The sequence below is a fragment of the Neofelis nebulosa genome, chromosome 3, assembly GCF_028018385.1.
Source record: "Neofelis nebulosa isolate mNeoNeb1 chromosome 3, mNeoNeb1.pri, whole genome shotgun sequence".
Classification (NCBI taxonomy): Eukaryota; Metazoa; Chordata; class Mammalia; order Carnivora; family Felidae; genus Neofelis; species Neofelis nebulosa.
The window spans coordinates 97460724-97483675 of record NC_080784.1 but is presented as its reverse complement, the minus strand read 5'-3'; the positions used below and the strand labels follow the sequence as shown (position 1 = coordinate 97483675).

Genomic DNA, 22952 nt, shown 5'->3' with positions numbered 1-22952 from the left:
GGCTCGATCTCATGAACTGAGATCATGACCTGAGCCAAAATCAAGAGGTAGATGCTTAACCGACTGACCCACCCAGGCACCCCGCCTATGCTTTTAATTTGTTCTTTTTCCTCCATCAGTTGCATCTTGAGACACCAAGGAGTTGTGTAGGCATTCTTGAAATGTAGGGATTTAGGCTCAAATATTTCAAAATATGTACTGTGTGTCTCCTTAAGGCACACAGAGATGGCTTTGCCCCTTTTCAAACCTGACAGTGGCTTGGCTTTGACATTGACAGGTAGAGCAAGCATCCTCTTGGGTTTGAGGAGCAATTAGCACAAAATGATCTAGTCCATGGACTAGTCTTCTGTAGCCATTGGATTTGGATGTTGGCAGGAGTGCTGGGTAACTGAAACATTTGTATGTCAGTTGGTTGAAAACCCAAGTATATTTACGTTGAAATATTCCTGAGCCAGTTTTTTGAATATATGCATTAAGTTTTTGTACTTTGGAAGGTGGAAGTGAGTTGGACCATGGAGCAAAGCTATGCTGGGATGGAGGAATTGTGGGAAGTATAGGGTCAGCTCATGATAAAACAGCAATCGTATTAGAGGCTTGTCTTCTATCATGCAATTAAAGCAAAAAGCTAATAAACTACATTAAATTGCTTACTTTGTGGTGGCAGTTTCCATAGCACTGCTTTACTTGCACGGGGCTGTCCCTAGCCTTGAAATAATGCATAGGTGTGTGTGTATCTTGGGTCTGTGTACTTTTGTGACACCAGCTGGCCTGCTAGACTTAATACTTGCTGGTCCTAAGTGCCTTACTTTGTTAGGGTGGTTTAACATCCTGAAGACACCAGTGTGGTATTTGGTGTCTAGAAGTAGTGTTTGAGACAGAAGATTGCCATTTAATAGTGATGAGGTTCCTTCACAGTTTGCATTTTGTGGTGGTATGAACCCAGACCACCATTCATTGTAATTTCTGAACCTTTCATGCACTATGCACCCTGGCTTATCACACATGAGTTACCAATGTGGGCAGTGTGTAGTAGATTTACTCTTGAGGTTTTTTCCTTATTTTAGATCTAGGGCAAGAAGCATGGCTATTTTTAATTTCAAAGGCGAGTGTTCGAGATACCTGCCTAGTCGGACCAGAAAGCAGGATTCAGAATGCTCTGTGCATGTACAAGATCCATGCTCATGATGCTATGATCTATGAACCTTTTATAACTTGTATTGTTAAACTCCACAAACTTCTGTTTTAATGGGAGTTTGGGGATACGAAAACAAAACGATATTTTCTCTCTATTCATTCTTTTCAGTGTTTAATAAGAATTGTTTTGTTTTTTTTTTTAATAGAGAATTGTTCTTAAACTGTGTACATGTGCAGAATTTTTAAATTCACTTAGGTGGACTTTAGGAAATCCTATCTTTGTGGGCAATAAAATAATTTTTTAGACGTCACTGTCATATTTTTAGAGTTCCCAGCTCCTCTCCTGAAAGTAACAAAATAAAGAATTTTACTTGGTATAGTTTTAGCTGTTTGCCATTAAATGTTATTAACATTCTGAAAATAAAAACAAAATGCAGCACCAACCAAGTGTAATCGTAGTGCATGGTTTTTAAGAACTTAAAATTGGCTAGTGTTTTGCTGTAGCATACGTCACTATCTCCTGTTCCTTGTAGTATTTGAAATACTCTCAGTTCTGGTTTAATTTGTTTTGTTTGTTTTCATCCAACATACTTTCAAAAAAAAGCTTTATAACCTTTTTTTTTAACGTTAAAAAAATGCTTATTTATTATTTTGAGAGACAGTCACGTGAGCAGGGGAGGGGCAGAGAGAGAGGGAGACAGAATCCCAAGCAGGCTCTGCAGTGACAGCGCAGAGCCTGACTTGCGGCTTGATCTCACAAACGTGAGATCTTGACCTGAGCCAAAATCAAGAGTCAGATGCTTAACTGACCGAGTAACCCAAGCTCCCCCGACTACATAACTTTTTTTTTTTTTTTTAATTTAAAGGGGATGCAAAAATTATTTTGTTTGGATAATATTCTGGGAGCTTCTTGACCACGTGGGAGATGCCTGGAGAGAGCATGGCTGTAGGGAGAAGTGGTGTGATATTATAAGACTTTAGTCTTTTGCTTGTAGACTTTCTGTGAATATAGATGTCAGTGCATTCCCATCAGGAAGCAGTGGCCCCACTAAGCTGTCTTTAAATGTATTATTTTCCATGACCTCGTTTTCCTAGAGCACAAAAGCATATCTTTTTTTTTTTTCTTTTTTAAAGTGTATCTTCTGATAGGTAAAATGGGTATATTCTTGGTGCTTGTCACCTTCAATTCTTGAGTTAACAGTGGTGGTGATTCTTACTGAGCATGACTGTTTGTCCTCAGCAACATTATATTTTTTTCCTCTTAAAATTTTTTTGAGAATCTGCTGTGTGCACAACACCAACTTAGTTGTGGTGTATGTTGTAAATAGCCATCTGTGTCTTGTCCCTGATGTCTCTTGACACAGTGCTTGAAAGCAAATAAACCAGACAGAGATCACCAGGAACAAATACCGCTGCTGGACATGGAAGGGCCTTCTAGTTCCCTCGTCAGATTCTCACCTGGTTCAGCAGGGAAATCTAGGTTTTATGTACAACCACCTGTGTAAAGTAAAATGGAGCATTATCTTTTCCTTTACTGTTACTGGATGATAGAAAATCATCCCTTTTTTTTTTGTGCATACATTTAAAGTATACACTTTGATACATTTTGAAATGTTTATACCCTTGAAATCATTACACTCAAGATAATCCTTCCCTCTTTTTTCCCAAGTCAACCTCTGATCTACTTTCTGTTTTTACAGATTAGTTTCTGTCTTCCAGAGTTTTGTGTAAATGGAATAATGCAGTATGTACTCTTTTTGTCTGGATTCTTTCTACATTTATTCCAAAGTTAATTCATGTTACATGTATCAACATCTCATTTTTTTTATTGCTGGGTAATACTCCATTGTATGGATATACCGTAATTTGGATAATAAATTGTATGGATACCACTGTTCACTCATTCATTTTGTTGGTAGATATTTGGTTGATTACTGGTTTTTGACTTTTATTTATAAACCTCCATTTTGTCAGTTATAATTGAAATTTTACCTTTTCCCTAGTCTTTCCTTTTCTGCAAAGTGCGTGTAATAGATTATGTTTTCTCTTCTTTTTTCATTAGGTAAATTAAAAGGAAGAGAAACAGATTATTTCTGGGTAGACCAGAGTTTCTCTTGGATAATAATACTACCAGATACCCAATTTTGTAGCATCTTTGGGTACATGATTTTGAAAGCAAATGTGGCACAGACTATTTTTTCAAGAATATAGAAACAGCCCTAGAAAAATTTCTAAGTGACTGCCATTACTTGGAGTGTGTTCTTGGCTAGCAAAGCTGTACACTTCCTGGGAACCTTGGCAACTACCTGGGAGGGGCTCTGACAGATCCCCTAGAAGAGGCAAGAGTGTCACAAAAACTAAAAATGAGCAAGTTTGCCGTTTCTGCTTTAACTGTGTAAGTATTTGACTGTAAGACTCACTTCCCCTCACTCCATGTTCATTTTTAAAGTATAGCAGTGGAGTGATTTCTTTTAAAATTTCTAGTTTTCTTATCATTTGTAACCCTTCTCATAGTAACTCAAAGGAAAGGGCCTATGCCTTTTCTTCCCTGCATCTTTCTCCAACCCCTGGGCATCTTTCTAGAGTTGCTATCACTCTTCCTTGTCTCTTCCAGCCTGTGGGCTGGCCGGAAGGTGGCCTGCAGTACCAGATGGTGAAAAAGGGCTTTAACAATGGGAGCCACCTGCCTTTCTCTCCAGGTTCCTCACTTGGCTTCTGCCTTTCCTTTTTCCACTGATGACCAGATTTAGAACTTCTGCAAGTTGGGTTCGCACCCCTGTCTGTGCCCAGAATCTTTCTTTCAGTGTGGGAGTGAAACATTCTTACTCATTGGCATCTAAAGAGGTATACTTTTTTTTTTTTTTTTTTTTTTTTAAGGAAGAGTTTTTCTAAAGTATTTACTGAACAGTATGGTAGGACCACCTGTAGGAAATCTAATTCTGCTAACCTAACAACAGTCAGTTGACCCAGTAGCAGCCTTCAGAACTGGTGATCAGGGGTAGTGCCCACATCTTCCCTGTCAGAGAGGAGTTTGGAAATCTTGTTTAGTTTTGGTCATTGCAAATCTGATGATAGGCTTATGTACAGAATCTATTTCTTGATGTCTCCAAGGTCTTAAGGGTGCTTTGATTCTCTTGTTCCTTGTCTCTGGAATCCATGGAGATAAGAGCTTCCTGTTTGAGTGGCAAGTGGTTTTGCTGGTAGAACGCAACTCCCTCAGGCTCGGGCTTTTATTTGCAGGGTGAGGGGGTTGTTAATTTCTGGGAAACAGTACAGTGTGTGTTCAGGGTAGAGGTGAGTAGGTAGTTAGACACCCACTGCAGGTGGTTGTGAGGGATGTTTGGGAGCTCTGGTGGTGATCTGGTACCCACAAACAGGAGGCCACTGCAGTTGACCATAAAACAAGTGACAGGAGGCAGAGGTGGAGGTGGTGAGAAAAGAGGCTGGGATTCTGAGGTATTGGGTAGTTGCATTGAATATAAGTTGGCCATTGATTGGATGTGTCCTGAGTGAGGAGAGTCTAGGATGACTCTTAGGTTTCTGAATTCTAATAGAAATGATAGTGGTATTCATCAAAGTAGAAACACAAGAGGAATAAGAGGTTTGGGCAAAATGTTGAGTCCAGTTTTTGTCGCGCTGAGTTGGCTGATTCTAAGGAACCCGGAGCTTTATGTCTTATCTGAAGGTGAACGTGGACCTGGAGCTTGGGACGGAGGTGAGTGTGGGAATGCAAGTCTGACAGTTTCCTGGGCGTACTGGATAAGACTGAGTGAGAGGGCAGGGGTGAGTGCTCCTTGGGGAGAGCACTCGGAACAGGAAGGAGGAACACTAATATTTACGGGATGCATAGAAGACAAAGTGGACACCAGGCAAGAGAATTGCCACCTGGGTGGAGGGAGCATCTGAAGTAGGATGGAGTTGTTGCTATTAGAGAGGTCTTCGGGCCTGAGAGGAACTCAGACATGGCGGCAGTTAGGAGACATGGGTGCCCTGGTAGGGTTTCCAGATTTTGTGGCTTGGTGGGGGAGATGCTGGATAACAGACCATTCGTTATTTAGAAATGTGGAAGAAATGCACAGAAAAGAGCCAGTTGGCCATTTCTTGGGAAAGGGGAGTAGGCAATTTTAAGGTTATTTGGCCATAGCCCCTAGTCTATTGCAGTCTTGGAACTTTCCTGTTCTAGGGCATGCTAAATTTTTATATTTGTGGAGTCAAGATTTTTTCTTTTTAAGTTTTGGCGGGTGGCATTAGGATTGAACATAATGATCTTAGCATTTAGAAAAGTTTACTGAAAACTCCAATGTTTCTCAGTTTGTATTTACCAACGTGAGACTTTGAACCTCATAAGAAATGCAGGCTTACAGATGAAGGCTCCACATGCATGATGCTCTTAAAAGGCCTTCCCTCCTGTGGGCTGTACCTGTGATACACAGTGAGAACCAGAGCAAGCTTGTTAGGCCTGCTCTGGAAAGTGAGTGGTTTAAGTAAGTACTGGGATTGGAGGAGCATCGAGTCATGGGGAGGTGCTGAAGTGAGCCTTGCCAAATTTGGTTTAAAAAATCCCTGTGAACGCACAGTGATTTGTGTGCTCTTAATTGTTCCTCTTTGGATATTTATTTGTCTTTAGGCCTCTCAACTACTTGGTCACAGAATTCCCGATCTCAGCACAGGAGAGGTTCGTGCTCCAGACATGAAGATCGAAAACCTTCAGAGGTATTTCCTGAGTGATGGTGTGATTGTGCATGTCCTCCTACATGTGTGCATGAGAACATATGATTGGCACACACCTGGTTGGTTGAAATCGATGCCTCTCTGCAATCATGGGCAAGTTATCTAACTTCTTTGTGCCTCAGTTTCCAAATTTGTAAGATGGGGATAACACAGGTGTTTGCCTCAGAGGATTCTTGTGAGGATTAAGTGGGTTAATACACAGACATTAATACATACTAAGCACTTAAAAGTGCTCAGTAGTAAATGTTAGCTATTACTATTAATTATATTCTTTTTTTCCTTTTCTGTTTCATCTTCGCTGGCTCCCAACAACTTTTCCTCTGGCCAGGAGATCAGCGGGTTCGGCTGCTGCCAGTCACTGCCAGCCTCAAGTTAGTTTTGGCCATGAATTTGTGGCTTATTTGGCAACAACCCATTGTAATTCTGGGAGTTTTGTTTTGGCGATTACGCTTAAGGCTTTCCCCCTTTTTCAATTTGTTTCTTCTATTTCCCTACTCCCCCACGTTTTGTTATCTGTCTGCCTGCCTGCCTACCTACCTACCTACCTACCTACCTACCTGTTCTCTATTGTCTCTTTATTTACAATTGCTTTTAGGTGCATTTCTCTGCTGGCCTTTGTTGATTAGGGCCTTCTACCAGTCCTGAGATATGTTTTCTTTGACAACCTCTGCCAGGCTCTGAGGATTTAAATGATTGAAGAAAGGGCATTTTAGTTTGTCATGGTTTTCAGGTGGGCAGGTTGTGGGGAAGAGAGCCTTTGGTTCAGCCCCTTGTTTTGTGCTGCGTCTTTCACGGGATGACTCCAAAGACCACCTCATCCTGTAGCTTCAGAGCAGAGGCCTGCATTCCACCAGGTACTTCATTTTCTCTGACTGTAATGGGAGTGTTGGGGGACACTGTGTTGAGCAGTGTAGGAATTTTTAGTTGTGGAATAACATTCTCCATGAGGAAATGTACTTTATTTCCTTTAAAATTGCAGAAAGTCATCCCAGGAGACATTAGATCAAACCTTCATGGGCAGGTGGCCATTTTATTGCCTTGATTATTCCAGGCCTTTGTCATTTTGAACCTGCAGTGCTCCCCTCCTTTTCTGAGGTATTGGAGTGGCTCTGCCTGCCTTTATTTCTTCAATTCTCTGTGCTGCCTCCACAACCACTGTACTGTCACTTGAGGGTAAAAATACAGGGTGACTCGAATAGGTATGCTGGTACTGGGCGTGCTGAGCACCAGGCAGTGAGATGGGGCTGAGCAGCATGGATGGCACTGGTCTTGTCCCTGACCCCGGTTTTGTTTCTGATTTTTTTTCTAAAGTTCTCTGAGTTCAGCAGTTAGTTCAGACTACTTTATATTTAGGTTAGCACTAACTCTGAACTCTGCCAGAGGCTTGGAAATTCATTTAGGGCATCTCTTTCAGTTTTTGGCTTCCTCCTCTGAGTCTTTTAGTAAAGGAATGGTGGGCCATCCTGTTCTCATCCTGTTGCTTCAGTTTCATTTTTCCTTCTTTGGCAAACTCCCTTATTTATTACTTGTAAGTTGTAGTTGGAATGTGTGTTTTAACTGACTTGCTTCCTGTGATTTTTGTTTTCAAGGACTTTTCCTCTTTGGGGGTGAGGAGGCCACGGATGATCAAGGTCCTGTGCAGACCAGTGCGTCAGGTGGCTCAGGGCTGTCAGGGAACCTGATCTTAGTTGTGCTTTTGTGGAGGCTGCACAGCCAGGTTCTTCCTTTTTTCTGGAACGTTAGAAACAAGAAATGGCATACTAGTGAAAAGTCGGTGTTGAGAGATGGCAGCCTGGAGAAATGGCCTTTTTATTCAGACACTGCCTCAGACGGTGGTCTGACTATGGTGAAGTTTATTAAAGTGATCACCAGTCTGAAAAGCCACCAGGAAAAACAAATGGACCTATTAGCAGGCATATAATGTGAACTGTGCTTAGCAGCGTAAGAAAGAACTCACTGTCCCAAGAAGAGAGAGTTCAGCATTGTGACTTGTGTAAACAGAGTGTAGCTTACGGATGCAGGCTTGCTTCGTGCCAAATACAACTTTGGGCTGGTGCTGATGCCAGGGTTGGAGCTTCCTTATGTAGCCCTGAGACACCAGTGGGCTGAGGATGGAGGACGAGGCCGTGGCTGTGCTCCTGCCGTGTCCCCAGTCAGGAGGAGCGGGCATGCGGGTGCCACTTTGCTCCCTCAGTACAGCGATACTTTTGAGTTTTGTGGGTCTGATTTTGGCCAGGTGAAGAGAGAGTATAGTAGCTTGCTTACGTCTTTCTTTTACTCTCCTTCCCTCCTCTGCTTTCCCCACTAATGTTGCTTTCTTTGTAGAAGTTACATCAGGTAAAGGTGTGTAAACATGTTCTTTACAAGCCCCCTTTCTGACTTGACCCCATTGGTCTGTCCCCAATTCTCTCCCATATTTTTCTAGCCTGTACTTCTGCGTTGGCACCTGCCAACCAGGGCCTGACTCCCCAGCCACCTTGCCATAAGCCCTAGTGTCCTGGGGGGCAGGAGCTGGGTGGCTGCAGTCTGAGTATAGAAGAGGAGGCCCTGGTGGTTCTAGGTTTTGGGTTGAAGTGTTAAGTGGTTAGTGGAGTTTTATTTCTTAAACATCTACCAAAAGAGCATCCTTGAGTGAAATACCTCCTTCCACAGATTTTTTAGGTGTGTGTTTTCAGCAGCAGTCTTTGGAATTGAGAGTTCATGAGATTTCTCAGGGGAGGACAACGAGGTTTCTCTGTTGCTTGTCAGAGACACCTCAGGCTTGTGGAGTTGATGAGGAAGTGAGAGGGTAGTGTGAGCCATGCTGCCCCCAAGCCTGAGAGGCCAAGGCTGTGGCCCACTGAGGGCTTCCGGTCGTCGGTCAGACTGGGTCTCTGCTGATACAGTGACCTTATTACGCAGCAGCTCCATGGTTACCCTGCAGCTGCCAGCACTCTGAATAAAAATGCAAGTATCAAATGTCAGTGACCCTTTCTCTCTCTTTCCAGGTGTTTAGGACAGACCTGATCACCGCTATGAAGTTGCATGACTCCTATCAGCTGAACCCAGATGAGTACTATGTGTTGGCAGATCCCTGGAGACAGGAGTGGGAGAAAGGAGTCCAGGTGCCTGTGAGCCCTGGGACCATCCCTCAGCCTGTGGCCAGGTAGACGTGCCTCTCCACCTGCTGTTGCTTTTCTGCCCTGACATACAGGTGCCTGAGAAGAGCAGTGTTTCAGTGAAATGATGAGGCCTCAAGTGGCAATAGAAATGTGTAGAAACACATTTTACGTCCATAGAGTAGTGATTTTTGAGGACCATGGGCCTCCAGACGACACATTCCAGCTGTCTTGGGAAGGTGCTGGCTGCACTTTCATGAGAGGAGGGCAAATTCCAAGACATTTTGGGAACTGATTGGGGGAGGGAAAACTTTTATTCCTCCACTTGTCCCTCACCTACCCCCAGATCGTCTTCACTCTGGAGAGGAGTGAGGGCCCGGCTTCTTGGATATTGTGGGGACTGACTGCACCTCTGGAGAGGAGGCCTGCCAGGTCAGGGTTAGGTGGAAGGGGAGCTTAAGGGGAGGGCTATATTTGATGAATTCTCCTATGGCTGGACTTTGCCCAGTTGTTCTTGCTGGGCTTCCTTTGGATTTGCTTACAAAGTACTTTTCCCCTTAAGGGTGTTGAGGGTCCGGGTCCTTGATGACTTCCCTCTGCATAAAGGACCAGTTTGCTCATTTCTTCGCTGTCTTGCTCAGCTGACTGGAGGTTCCTCACAGGGAGAGAGGATTCAGGGCCTCTGTGCTCAACTAGCACCTGGTTTCTCTGCTGTGTTGTCACTCAGCTGCCTGCCTTGTGAAGTGGACTCATTCACCGTTGCTGATGATCATTGTTTTGGATCTGTGACAAATGTCCACATAAATATGCAGGCTTAAATGACCAATCAGATGCCCCTGTAGGCTGGACTGGCCTGTGGAGTGGAATGTTAAACTGGGCTCTGCAAGGTAAACACTGCATTTGCCTTAGAATCTGCATCTGGGGCACAATCCCGACTGTTTGAGTGCTGGCAGTCCCAATCCAGGAATTCCTCTATGAATCTTTTTTTTTTGGGGGGGGGTGGAGGGGGGCGCGGATAGAGGAGCCCAGCATCAGAGAAGTATGTGGTACCACAGCTTCTGGAGTTTTTAGTTAAAATCTTGCTCTTAGTTGAGTAGGAGAAATAACAACCTTTGGTTTGCCTGAGTGTCACATAGATAAAATCGCTCTGGTAATTGTAAGGTTGATGAAAATACTTTGGACAGTCCTTGGACAGCTTGTTGATGCTGACACAAACTGCTGATGTGGTGGGCGTGTGGGGCTCTGATGCTGGGCCTTTGTCTTTAGGAAGAGAAAGCCCTTCATTCCGTGTTGGGGGTGATTGGGTCTTGTGTCATTTCTTTTGAGTGGGGTATGGTGGAAAGCTCTTCTATGGGTGTTAACAGGTTGGGGGAGGTTGGCAGTTATAAGGAGATCCTGAGTGTATGTTGGGAGAGTCCCCCACTTGGCTAGGCCTCTTAGATTCTTAGACTGATTAGTAATGGACAAGGCCTAGTTTTATTTTTAAGATTAGAGGTGATGGGTTTGTCCCCTTGGCTCTGCGGTGTTCTGCCATGCATTGTCCTGCCTGAACCTAGTGCTGGGCCTTCAGCAGGGTGGTCAGGCCTGATTGGTGGAAAGTGATTTTATCCTAAACTCTCGCAAGTTAGGTTGGTGTTGAGGTGTTGCCAGCAGAGCAACTGCTGTCCTAGATGAAGGCTCAGGGCATGTGGGATCCTGGGAAGCCAGTTGGAAAAAGCTGGTAAAGCTGGTTTTGAGGACTTTTTAGTGTTTTTTCACTTGTATCTTTTTCCATTTTGGGGGCTTAAATGATACTTCTACTTAGTTTTATTAACAGTGATGTTAATTAGCAGTGACGTTTTAAGCCAGTTTGTCTGGTGAGAACCTGGGGTTTAGGGCATTGGAAGTGGAAGCAAGCTTTGGGCCTTGTGATGAATTCCTTTCATGTGGCAGGAAGGGTAACGTGGCTGCCTTGTTTTCTTGTTAACTAGGGTCGTGTCTGAAGAGAAATCCCTCATGTTCATCAGGCCCAAGAAATACATTGTCTCACCGGGCTCCGAGCCTCCAGAGTTGGGCTATGTTGATATCCGGACGCTGGCTGACAGTGTGTGTCGTTACGACCTCAACGACATGGATGCTGCATGGCTGGAACTGACCAATGAGGAATTTAAGGAGATGGGTGAGAGACCATGGGTTGTATTGTTTTATTAATGAATGATGAGAAGAATTTTAGACATCTGGGTGAGTAGTAGAAGCTCATATCCTGTTGAAGGCAGCTTCATCATAGCTTTAGTCTCAGAATCATGGGCTCTTTTTTGGAGATCAGCTTGTCTGGCTATGGCACATGTCTGTGGGCGGCTGGTAGACAGAGTGGTGGGATTGATGAGGGATGTTGTCCGTGGGTGTGGAGGCAGGATTCCCCATCTCTGCCCTGATCCACCCCCTCACTTATTTACCTCAAGGGAACTGAAGCCCAGAGAAATGAAGTGACTTCCCCAAGATGACAGGAGGGTCTGGTCTACAAAGTTTCCTGCTGTGTTCCCCGCCCCCTCCCACCTCAATGTCATTCAGATCCTTTCCTCAGCTCTGGCCTATTGTTTCTCATATTAAACTCCACTCTAGCCAGGCTCACTGTTTTCTAACACACCTCTTGTGTTTCTCACTTCCGTGATTCTCCTTGAGTCCTCCAAACCTGGAGTGCTTTTCCCTTTCCCTGTTCACCTCTGTCCGGGCTCTCCTTCCGTGAAGCCTCCGCCTTAGTTGAGCGCTTTGCCCATTATGGTTTATTTTCTATAAATTGATCTTTTTGTGTATGTGTACAGCTTGGAGCTTCTGTACCTCATATGCTGGCACGTCCCAGTGTCAAGACCAGGATGGCACATGGGTTTCATCTCACATGCCACCTCTGATTGCCAAGGGCTTCCTGAAGTGTCATGATGAGCAGGACCACTGAGGTCAAGTCTGGGCTCTGTGTGAGAGACTGCAAGGATTAATTAGAACTTGTGCTGTGGGACCTGGGTGGGAGAGAGGTGTTTGGTGGCTGTCTGGCACACAGTAGATATTTACAGAGTATTCGATGGTAGATTTGAAAGCCCTGAGGGACAAAGACTGTTTTTGTGTTGTATCGGTTAGTCGCTGAACCTAGCACAGGGCCTGGCACATACCAGTTGTTTGTTTTGCTGCCATGCTGCTCACCAGCCTGTGGCATGGGAGCAGTGGTGCAGACTGAACTGGGAAAGTTGTTTGACAGAGTATATCACCATCTCCAAAGGTCCCTGCTTTTAGGTTTCAGTAGCCAGGGTATTAGCAAGCCAGGAGGCTCTTTTACACAGTCTGTTCATAAGTGTTCAGAGCTCCCTTGGACAGAATACCATTCAGTTCCAGCTTCAAAGATTATAAAGTTGTGGTTTGTAGTAGCTGTGTAAAGACCAGTGTAATGCACTTGACTGGCTAGGTGTCCTGTCTTAAAGCAGAGGGGTATAGCCAGAGACCCTGGCGGCTTTGGAGGTGGTTTAAGTAATGAGCCTGGCCTAACTCATCAGATTGAATGGTAGTGTGGAATACTTCTGGCAAGGCAGATTATGTATGTGGTTGTAACGTAAATTGAACATATGCTTAAAGATGTTTGTTTTATTGTTCTTTGTAATGGTAAGAAATAATTATGGAGCATAGGATTGTATTTTCAAAGCCACTGGTAGTTTCAAAACTGGTAGGAGGAATTGAGATATGAGTGCCCTGGCCATGCAAGCAAGTAACTTATCAGTAATTAGGGTATGAGGTGATAGCTGGGTGCTGGGTGACTTTTTTGAATGTGCTTAGAGCTTATCACAGTGTCAGCTCTAATGTGTTCTTCAGATTTTTAAAAACTTAAAGTGTTAATTTGATGGTTTTATATTTATCAAGAGTGCATAAAAGTTACTGGCTCTAATAACATTTCTGTTTTTTCTTGCCACTTACATGTTCTTTTAGAGTATTTTTAGTCTAACCTGTTTTTTCTTTCTGCATGAGTATTTTCATTGTAGGAAGTTTGGAATATCTCCACAAGTGAGATAAGACTTATTTTCTTCCACCACTCCTATAACCATGATAACCACTTGAAATTTATTTTTGGTCATTCTTGCATAAGAATGCATTTTATTTGATTCACAATGAGCTGTTTCCTTTGCTTCAGACATTCCTTGTGTTTCTGTCTTTCATGTGTCTGATTAACTATGCATCTCAACTTTGTAAATTCAGAGAGTGAGGAGGGATAAACCAGTTAAAAACATTTGTGTGCTCACAGTGAAATCTGTTCTCAGAGCAACATTTTAAGTAGCAAGAAAGAATGTTTTTTTTTTTTTTTTTTTTTAAATTTTTTTTTTTTTTTTTCAACGTTTTTTATTTATTTTTTGGGACAGAGAGAGACAGAGCATGAATGGGGGAGGGGCAGAGAGAGAGGGAGACACAGAATCGGAAACAGGCTCCAGGCTCCGAGCCATCAGCCCAGAGCCCGACGCGGGGCTCGAACTCACGGACCGCGAGATCGTGACCTGGCTGAAGTCGGACGCTTAACCGACTGCGCCACCCAGGCGCCCCAAGAAAGAATGTTTTTCAGAAAATACCCGAACTCTTATATATGGTCATGGTTTTGAAGTCCCTTCCATGTTACTTGTGGTTTATAATGTTGTAATGAAATGATAATCTAACAATATACGTATTTAATATCCTTAAACCCTTTTGGGATTTATCTTTTGCTTTTCTTCTTACAACACTACATTTTCAGCACCTGTCCATAGGTAACAAACTGTTGCATGGAAGGTTGTGTCTGCCTTTTAATTTGAAGATCCTTCCTTGAACAGTCTGAGAGGCCTTCTTCAGTAGAAAATGGGACACTCAGGATGGATTTAGTTATAAGACGATGTATTATAAATATAAATATATTAATACTGTCTTACTGTAATGTTTATTAATATAGATGTATTAAAATGTTTTTGTGGCATTTTTCCTTCAGGAATGCCTGAGTTAGATGAATACACCATGGAGAGGGTCCTGGAGGAATTTGAACAGCGATGCTATGACAATATGAATCATGCCATAGAGACCGAAGAAGGCCTGGGGATTGAATATGATGAAGATGTTGTCTGTGATGTCTGCCAGTCACCTGATGGTGAGGATGGCAATGAGATGGTGTTCTGTGACAAATGCAACATCTGTGTGCACCAGGTATGTGGGCAGCGAGGCCCAGAAAGGAGCCACCTGGGATGTGAGCTCATCTGCCACCAGGGAGGCCAGAGGTCTTCCACCACATAGGGTCTGTTTTCCTGCTGTCCTTAGTGAGTTAAAGAAGTGTGCCCTATGGACGATATCTCTTTTTTCTAATTGGTTCTTACAATGTTTGAAGTATTTCCTGTTACTTTTTTTTTTTTTTTTTTTACAACTGGAAGAATAGGATCCTTTATGGAAATCCTCCTTCCCTCACTTGTTTTTATTTCTATCCATAGAAGTGAGGTTTACTTAAAAAGAATATATGAGCCCCCTCTGCCCTGGCTTTCACACCTGAGTTTAGATATTAACACTGTGGGGGGTGGAGAGCAATTCCTAAAAGGTGGTTAGTTTGCTATTATTAGTTTGTTAGGCTGCCATAACAAAATACTACAGGACTGGGTGGCTTAAAACAACAGACATTTATTTACGATTTTGCAATTCTGAAGGTGGGAAGTCTGAATTAAGGTATGTTGACAGGGCCATGTTCCCTCAAACTTGTAGGGGAATCCTTCCTTGCCCCTGCCTGGCTTCTGCTGGTTTGCTAACACCTATTTTTTGGTTTACAGCTGCATAGTTCTGGTCTCTGCCTTTGTTGCCACATAGTGTCCTCCTTGTGTGTCTGTCTTCACACATAGCCATCTTCTAAGAACACCAGCCCTGATGAATTAGGGGCTCACCTCTGACCTCATCTTAACAGATGACATCTGTTAGGACCCTGTTTCCAAATAGGTCACATTCTGAGGGACTGGGTTTAGGACTTCCACATATCTGTTTGGGACACAGTTCAACCTATAACACTTGGTAACGTGTGGTAGTATGTAAACTGTGATATTGAAGAAGAACAAAGAGGTCCCTTTTCTTAAATGTTTTTTCCTGTCCTTCCTGATGCCAGTTGGCATCTGGTCATTGCTTGCCACCATCCACAGAAAGGTAAATCCTTTGGCTTCAGTAAGGATAGGCACTGGGTGATTTTAAAAGCTTGTGACAGCTGACGCTCTTCTGTCTTATTTATTACTTAATGCAATAATGAACTAATTTAGATTTCTGTGGGGACACATGTTCATATATACTCTTAGGATTTAAAGGGTTGTCTGTCATCTATTGATGTTGAGATTTAAAACAAATCTAAAAGAGAGACTCGTGTACAATAGGTCCTTGGGTGACCTCTCAGAAAGAAGAATCCAATTTGTTCTGTGAAATTCTTCTTCATCATTTTCTTTATAATAGGTCTTCCTCGTGGGCTTCCTCTCTGCCTGGAGATGTCACTACTGGTGGCCTCTTGTCAGCTCATCCTGACAGGGAGACGTGAGGCCACAGTCTCTGCTTTAGTTGTGTTGTTACAAGTCACCTTGTAGCTCTAGGTTTTCATATTATCTGGGAAATTTCCTTGAGATGGCAGAATTCTTGCAGTGGTTTTATTGTGTCAAGATGATTGTGACTACAGATGTTGCCTTTTTGTTGCTGGTGTTATTTACCTGGATGATGTTTCAGTATTTTTCATACCATTTTACTTATTTTTTTTTTCCTGAGAATTTTGTTTGAAAATAAGGGTTCTGTTTGAAAACTAGTTGAACGCCCTGTTGTATGAAATGAATTCACTGATGTCAGATGGGTTGTCCAGGATCCCAGTATGGTTTAGTGATAGAGTTGGGACTGGGACTCAGGACTCCAGACCCCCCCACACCTGCACCCAGTCCTCTGTTCCTTACGTCACGTCTCTTTTCCTTAACATCTACTTTACCTTCCTTTTGACGTTTTCTTCCAGACTTCTTTTTAAGGCATACTGTACATAATCTTTTAATTTAGCTTCGATTTGATTTTCCAGAAAAAAAAAAAAAATCTCATTTCAAATGTGACTTTCTCTAGAATGCCTGATGCAGACTTTTTTTCTCTCTCTTTTTTCTTTTTTTTTTAGTATTTGAAACCTTAATAGTATCTTTTAGTTCTATTAAAAATTTTTTTTCCAGTAAGTCTGTGTTGACAGTGGCTTACTCATGGCACCGACTTAGTGCTCCTAAGCTCCAATCTTGGTGTTACTTAACTTTGCTCCTCATGCTTGTGGTTTCCTTTCTGCGTCCTGGATATTCACATTGCATAGTGGCTGTGTTTTTCCTGTCTGGAGGATCGGAGCTATGTTACTGTGACTCTCGGCTTTCTGACTTCTGGGTCATTTGAGGATAAAGTTCTGAACAATTTGGTATATTTAAAGGTTCTGAATGTGCTCCTGGTACCATCCTGGTTTTGTGTCTTCACTTATTTAGCATTTACCTTTTCTTTTGAACCATCTTAATGACTTTAGTTGTAAAATCCTTGATTTCAGCAGTTCAGGCTATCTTGTTCAATTTTGTCATTTTGTGCAATGCAGGCTTTATTTTAAATATCAGCTAGAGGTACCTGGGTGGCTCATTTGGTTAAGTGTCTGACTCTTGATCTCAGCTCAGGTCATGAACTCTTGGTTTGTGGGATCGAGCCTTGTATCAGGCTCCATGTTGGCAGCGTGGAGACTGCTTAGGATTCTCACTCTTTGCCTCTCCCCCACTCGTGCTCTCCCTTTCTCTCCCTCAAATAAATAAAACTTAAAAAAAAAAAATAGATATCAGGTAAAGAGACCAAATTATCTCTGTCTTCAGTGTCTCATTTTTCTGTGCCTGTTGTGTTCACTTGGGAGAGTGATAGAGTCTAGTGAGTAGAGTTTGCTGAGCTGTGAGAATGTGGATGTTCCTTAGTTCATTTTTATTTCTTTTTTTTTTTTTTTTTTTTTAAGTTTATTTATTTGAGATAGAGCATGGAAGTGGGGAAGGGCAGAGAGAGAGACAGGGAATCCCAAGCAGGCTTTGCACTGTCAGTGCAGAGCCACATACAGGGCTTAATCTCAGGAACCATGAGATCATGACCTGAGCCGAAACCAACAAGAGTTGGTTGCCACATTATCTCTTTTCCTTAACATCTACTTCATCTTCCTTTTGACATGTTCTTCCAGACTTCTCTTTAAGGCGTACCGTACTTAATCTTTTAGCTTAGACTTGATTTTGCAGTAAAAATAAAATAAAAATAAAAATCTCTTCAAATGGGACGTTCCTCTAGAATGCCTGATACAGACTTTTTTTTTTTTTTTTAAGTATTTGAAACCTTAATAGTATCTTTTAGTTCTATTAAAAATTTTTTTTCCAGTAGTCTGTATTGACAGTGGCCACCCAGGCCCCCCCCCCCCCCCCCCCCACTCCATTCTTATTTCTGAGGCTATCTCATTGAACAGCTTTCAGAGACTCAACTGCTTTGTGCATTTTCCCCTCACTTTGTATCCCACCCACATCAGCAAATCAGAGGAGGAATAGCTTCCTATCAGTTAGCCTTGTGAAGTGTTTCAAGAATTTGCTGCCCATTATTTAAAAATTTGGTGTGTGTAGATAGGTGCCTCTAGCCACACAGCAAGGCAGAATTTCTAGAAACTTTTTTGTCCTCCAGGTGTTTTCAGGACTGTCCCTGGTAAATGAGTATGTGTTGTCCCAGATACCTCCTGGCTGCTGCTGTCAGGCTGCCTGGCAATTTTGCTGAAGGGAGAGGGTCTCCAGCTAGGTGGACCTGGGAGTACCTCTGTTAAAATCATCCTAGGTGTTTTTAAATTAATAGGTATATGGGGAAAAGTAAATCTACCTTCTTTCTCTGTTTTCCTTGGGGAATGGCTTCACAGGCCTGTTATGGAATCCTCAAGGTCCCAGAGGGTAGTTGGCTATGCCGGACATGTGCCCTAGGGGTTCAGCCAAAGTGTTTGCTGTGTCCCAAGAAAGGCGGAGCTATGAAGCCTACCCGGAGTGGCACCAAATGGGTCCATGTCAGCTGTGCTCTGTGGATCCCTGAGGTAGGTGTGGTTCTTACTAGTAGCTTAGCTCAGGAGGTACTGGTTTTTAGCTGGGCACGGGAGTGGGGAACTGTTCATAAATAAGGGGTATTGTAGCTAATGAGTAAAAAGACAGCTTTTAATTGCTGTCTCCCCCCTGCCCCCCCAAGCTGAATCTTAAGTGTAATGTCATCTTGTCATGGTATATATTGTGGGAATGTTAACTGGAAGCAGCAGTGAGTTGGACTCTCAGTTGGTGGTGTTCAGACTTCACTTCAGAACCGTGTCATGGCCAACCCACTGCTGATACATGCTCCCGGGAGTGGACCTGCAGTGTGGCCTAACTTTGGCCTGGGTGCCACTGTGTCCTTCCCCAGGGATCAGCACTACCTCTTTCGTTTGGCCTGGGGAGCCATGTAGCATGGTTTAAAGAGCCACTGCTGTAGGTCACATTTTTGTGATTTTTATTAAAATTCTTACTTAGCCTCAACCTTTTTAATTTCAGGTCTGGTCTAATTTATTTCAAGTCCCAGACCTTGACTAATTTAATTTGCATGGCTCACTATGAGAATATCATTTGTGATTCAGATTTCAGCATTTCTTTTGGTGTGTGATTTTGGGTGCATTTTTCCTCCTGAGGAAAATTATCTGGGGATGATTTGGATTGTAGTTTCATGACTTGGGTTTTGGTACAACTGGATCTCATGGTTTGGTATTAACAGCTATGCAGTTCAGTGATCCAGGCTGAATGCAGAGAGGATACCTTATTTATCTTGGTAATTTTCCATTTTGAATGTAATAATCTTTTCTGACTGAAGAGAATAGTATTCTTCAGTGAGAGAGGTACTAAAATTAGTTCATATTTACTTTACTCCATTGTTCACAAACTATTTAAATTAAGATTTTCAGTCTTTACCACTTCATTGTGGGCCAGAGGTATATTAGATAGTTCTGTCCTGATACATAACTGTCTTTGCTGTCAGACACTCAGGTGAGAAGTGAATATTATTGGTTATCTGAGTGTTTTTATAAATAGGGACATGTATGTCAACTGAACTCCCCTTCCTCCCTCTCCCCCTACCCCCATGCATGGAGGGCACGGGGCACGGGCCATGTGCTCTGGGCTCTCCACTCTCTACTGCTACTGGACCAGAGCTGGCCCCTGACCTGTCCAGATGCTTTAAAGTAGGGGTTTTCCTGTCATAGGAGAGTGCATGCATGCCTGCCCCTTGTCGCTATCAGGTAGGAGGTCTGCATGTAAACAAGATCTTTAAGTTTCTATTGTCCATGCTCAGTCCTTGTTGGTCTGATGGCCTTTGCTACCCTGTCTTGCTATTCCTTGGGCCTGTAGGTGAGCATTGGCAGCCCCGAGAAGATGGAACCCATCACGAAGGTGTCTCACATCCCCAGCAGTCGGTGGGCGCTGGTGTGTAGCCTCTGCAATGAGAAGTTTGGAGCCTCCATACAGGTAATCCTCTCAGTTATGATGGCTCTGTTCTGGAGCTGGACGAGGGAGGGCTGTGTGAACTCTTAGAGGATTTGGTCATGGAACTAGAATCCAGAAAGCAGGGCAAGGTTCTCCCAGCCCTTCTGAGTCTGCTGAGGAGTGATTCCAGCGGGGTATAAACACCTTTAGCTGGCGAATTGTGTCCAGCGTAACCAGAACCTTAGCTGTAACAATTACAGAGCAAGTCAGAAGTCCACCTGAGCTGTACGGCAAATCAGTTCATTTCTGGTTTCTACCTTTCTGCCCCAAACCTGGCATTGCAGCTCTTTACACAGGCAGATACCTTCAGGGAAGAACCATTCTTGACCCTGGAGGGTTGGCCACCTTCCCACCTGCACTTAATGCGGCTGGTGGCAGACCAGCTCTGTGAATTTTGGGGCACACATGGGGTGCCTGAGACCTTAGATGTGCACTATTCCAAATCAGCTTGCTGTGCTAATAACTTTAGCGTTTGGTAGAGAAGATTCTTTGGAGCACCAACTGGGTAGTGGGACACCCATGAGGTGCTGCACCAGGTGTTTGCAGAAGTGTTATCTGAGTATAGGTTGGACATCTAATTCTTCCTGGCACCTAGGATGTGTGGGATGGAGTGTGTGTGTCTGGGGGGAAGAAGCAATAATGTTAAAAATTTTGCTTGCATATTCCATGTCCACACACAGACAAATGTAGAAAATCTTTAGGTAGGATTATGGAGAGAATGTAAATGGTGTGCTACTTTTTCATGTTTTCTAAAATTCTGCTTGAGAAATTGACTTCTGGGGCTCATGTTATTATTGGCTTTTAGAGTCATGACTTAAGATGACCAAGATGCTGTTTCCGCCAAGGTCTTCAAATGCTGTATGTGGCTTTGGCTCTCAAGGTCAAGTCCAGCTCTTCCTCTGGGAAGAAAGTCCAGCTCAGGGCCACCAGTCTCAGTGACACATTCTAGGAGTAGTGGCTTCTCTTTTGATGTAGAAAACACAACAGATGAGCACAGATACAAACTGCCAGTCTTAGGTTTTGAAGAAATGACCTCATGGGGCAAAATCATTTTGTATTTTGGCTGGTAAATCTTGTTTCAGTAAAGTTATCTACTGACTGGAGGTTTTAAAGCTTTTTCATTTTGTAAGCCTAGTATTTCTACTTTTCTTCATTATCACCTCCACTGGAGTTCGAGAATCCAGAATGTAACGAGTATTCAGAGGGTGGGGCATGAGATAGCTGGTGGGATTTGGCTGCAGACCTTGAAAATAGTGCAGGGTTTTGCATGTGAATAGAATCTGTTTAAAACATGACAAAGACCCTCTGGCCTTTTGGGAGAAAATGGAAGAAAAAATTTTTAAAAAGCCTCAGAATGAAAAATAAGCATTAGAACCCTGTGAGTGTGTTTCTGTATAGACATACCCACGTGAACACTTGCAGGACACAAGCAGAGGCAGACCGAGGGAAATGGAAGTTGTTTCCTTCCATGTTACCTGATGTGCTTCCGAGGATAAAATTTATGCCCTTTCCTGAGCACACCTATCCAGGTCCTGAACTGATGTTTGTGAGAGGTGGGTAAATGAGACCTTTGTTTCCCTTTTGAAGAGAGAACGATAAAATGACTTTTTTTTTTTTGTTGCCACTGACCTCTTTTTCCCAGAACATTAGCTTGAAAAAGAGGCCAATTAAGGTTGATGATTTTTCATATCTTCACAGAATAGAATGATTTTTATTAAAGAATTCCTCTCTGAAATGTCTGCAGCTGTGGAGGCTCTGGTTTATGTTTCTGTAACATCTGTTTGCTGAGTCAACCTGAATAGGAAAACCCAGAGGAAGGCCATTTGGCGCCTTTACAAAGTCCTGTGTAAATATTCCGCTGCAGCTCATTCCTCTTTAAGGTCCGAGCGCTGGGTTAGGGGTAGGTTAAGCCAGACCCAGATAGCGTCTCAGTCATCTGTTCCCACTTTGACTTCCCGCTTGGCTGCGCGCTAGAAGGGAGGAGCACTTTGTATGTTGATGATAGTGGCCAGGTGTGTATGTGTGTGTTCTGCCACTAAAGCTGATTTCACACATTTCTTGGAATTGAGGTTATTTATAGGTAAAATTAACAGATTTATGTTAGTTGATATGCTATAAGTGTTTGTAATGGGAATGGTGAAGGGAGCTGGATTTTCTGTACTTGTGGGTATAAGAGACTTTATAAAAATGGAAGAAATCATGGCTGGCAATGAGTCACCTCTTAAATACCGAAATGATGAGGGAAAAAAAACCCCAACTCAAGCCTCTGCCATTTGTGGTTCTGGGATTCGGGGTCTGTTGAATGAGTTTAATTAAGCTTTTCAAGCTGGCCTTGGGCCACTGGGTTCTGCTCCTCTCTGCAGCCCTGGTGTGCCCGGGGATCACTTGGCCTCAGACAATACAGTGTTGCTTTTGAGGGACTGGCTTTAGTCACCACAAGGAACCTCCTTCCAGGGATTCGCCCAGCAAGATCAGATGGGGAGAAGTTAATGACTTTCCTCCTGCTGGGCTTCTGGCTTGCCATCTGAATCAAGGCACTAAATTATAGCCCTGAGCAGGCAGTGAGAGGGAAGGTGTTCAGTGAGGAGGAAGGCGTGGCTGGGTGGTGCCTGGTCTCTAGGTCGACCTCCCTGTGACCCACAGGAAGCAGGTCCTTCATGGTTCTGCTGCTCAGCAGTCAGGCACACGTGACGCTGGGAGTAGCCGGTACTACCAGTCCCTGTGCACACTGATCTCCGTGCAGGGCCTGCACTGGTCCCTGGAGCCTTCTGCATATGCTGGAGCTTCTTCACGGGTGAGGAGACCTTTTCTCATCTGCCTTCCTGTGCTGGATTCTCTTCTCTCCTTTTCTTTCCTACTAGTCCAGGAGTTGTTTCATTCATTCTCCTCAGACGTGAGCAGCCCTTGGCTGCTTGGAGGAACTGTAGCATTTATTTTTCCGCTTGTGTTGGGCTCTTGGCTGGGGGGTGAGAATGAGGATTCACGTTCCTTTAAAAACTCTGACTAGCAGTCATTCTTCCTGAAGAGATTCTTTTTCAACCTTTTAATATAAGCACGCTTTTAAAAGAGTTCAAATCTAGGAACACCAATTAATGCTTCGAAGTTTACTCTGCATGTTGAGCACATGTTCTTTTTAAATATAATCTGAGTGCCAGACCACCTTTGTTTGTGTGTGGCCTTTGTATAATTGTGTCTGCTTTTAGAGGCGTTTTGGATGCATTTACCTTTCTGGGAGTTGGGTTGGTTCACCAAACCTTTCACCTAAAGAGTTCCCTTAAATCCCAAGCCTTACCTTACTTAAAATATGACTCGGTGTACCAGGGTTGATCCAGGTAGAATATCCTGCCCCGGCACGTGTTCGAGGTGCTGCTCTTCCTGTGTGTGTGTGTGTGTGTGTGTGTGTGTGCGCGCGTGTGCGCGCACGCATGGGGGGTGCTTGGCT

General features: G+C 43.4%; 1 protein-coding gene across 13 annotated transcripts in view; it reads left to right on the top strand.

Moving 5' to 3' along the window:
- JADE1 (jade family PHD finger 1) overlaps positions 1-22952 on the top strand; it is a 59385-nt gene that overhangs the window by 22963 nt on the left and 13470 nt on the right. For 8 of the 13 annotated variants that reach the window (XM_058721381.1, XM_058721382.1, XM_058721384.1 and 5 more), the window contains exons 3-8: positions 5762-5847; positions 8853-9010; positions 10934-11121; positions 13933-14144; positions 17878-18045; positions 19376-19492. In XM_058721381.1, the coding sequence (XP_058577364.1) occupies positions 5762-5847; positions 8853-9010; positions 10934-11121; positions 13933-14144; positions 17878-18045; positions 19376-19492 (929 nt within the window). Of the gene's footprint in view, positions 1-5761; positions 5848-6193; positions 6237-8852; positions 9011-10933; positions 11122-13932; positions 14145-17877; positions 18046-19375; positions 19493-22952 lie in introns of all 13 variants that reach the window. The other 5 variants (XM_058721386.1, XM_058721385.1, XM_058721387.1 and 2 more) reach the window with 2 other exon arrangements.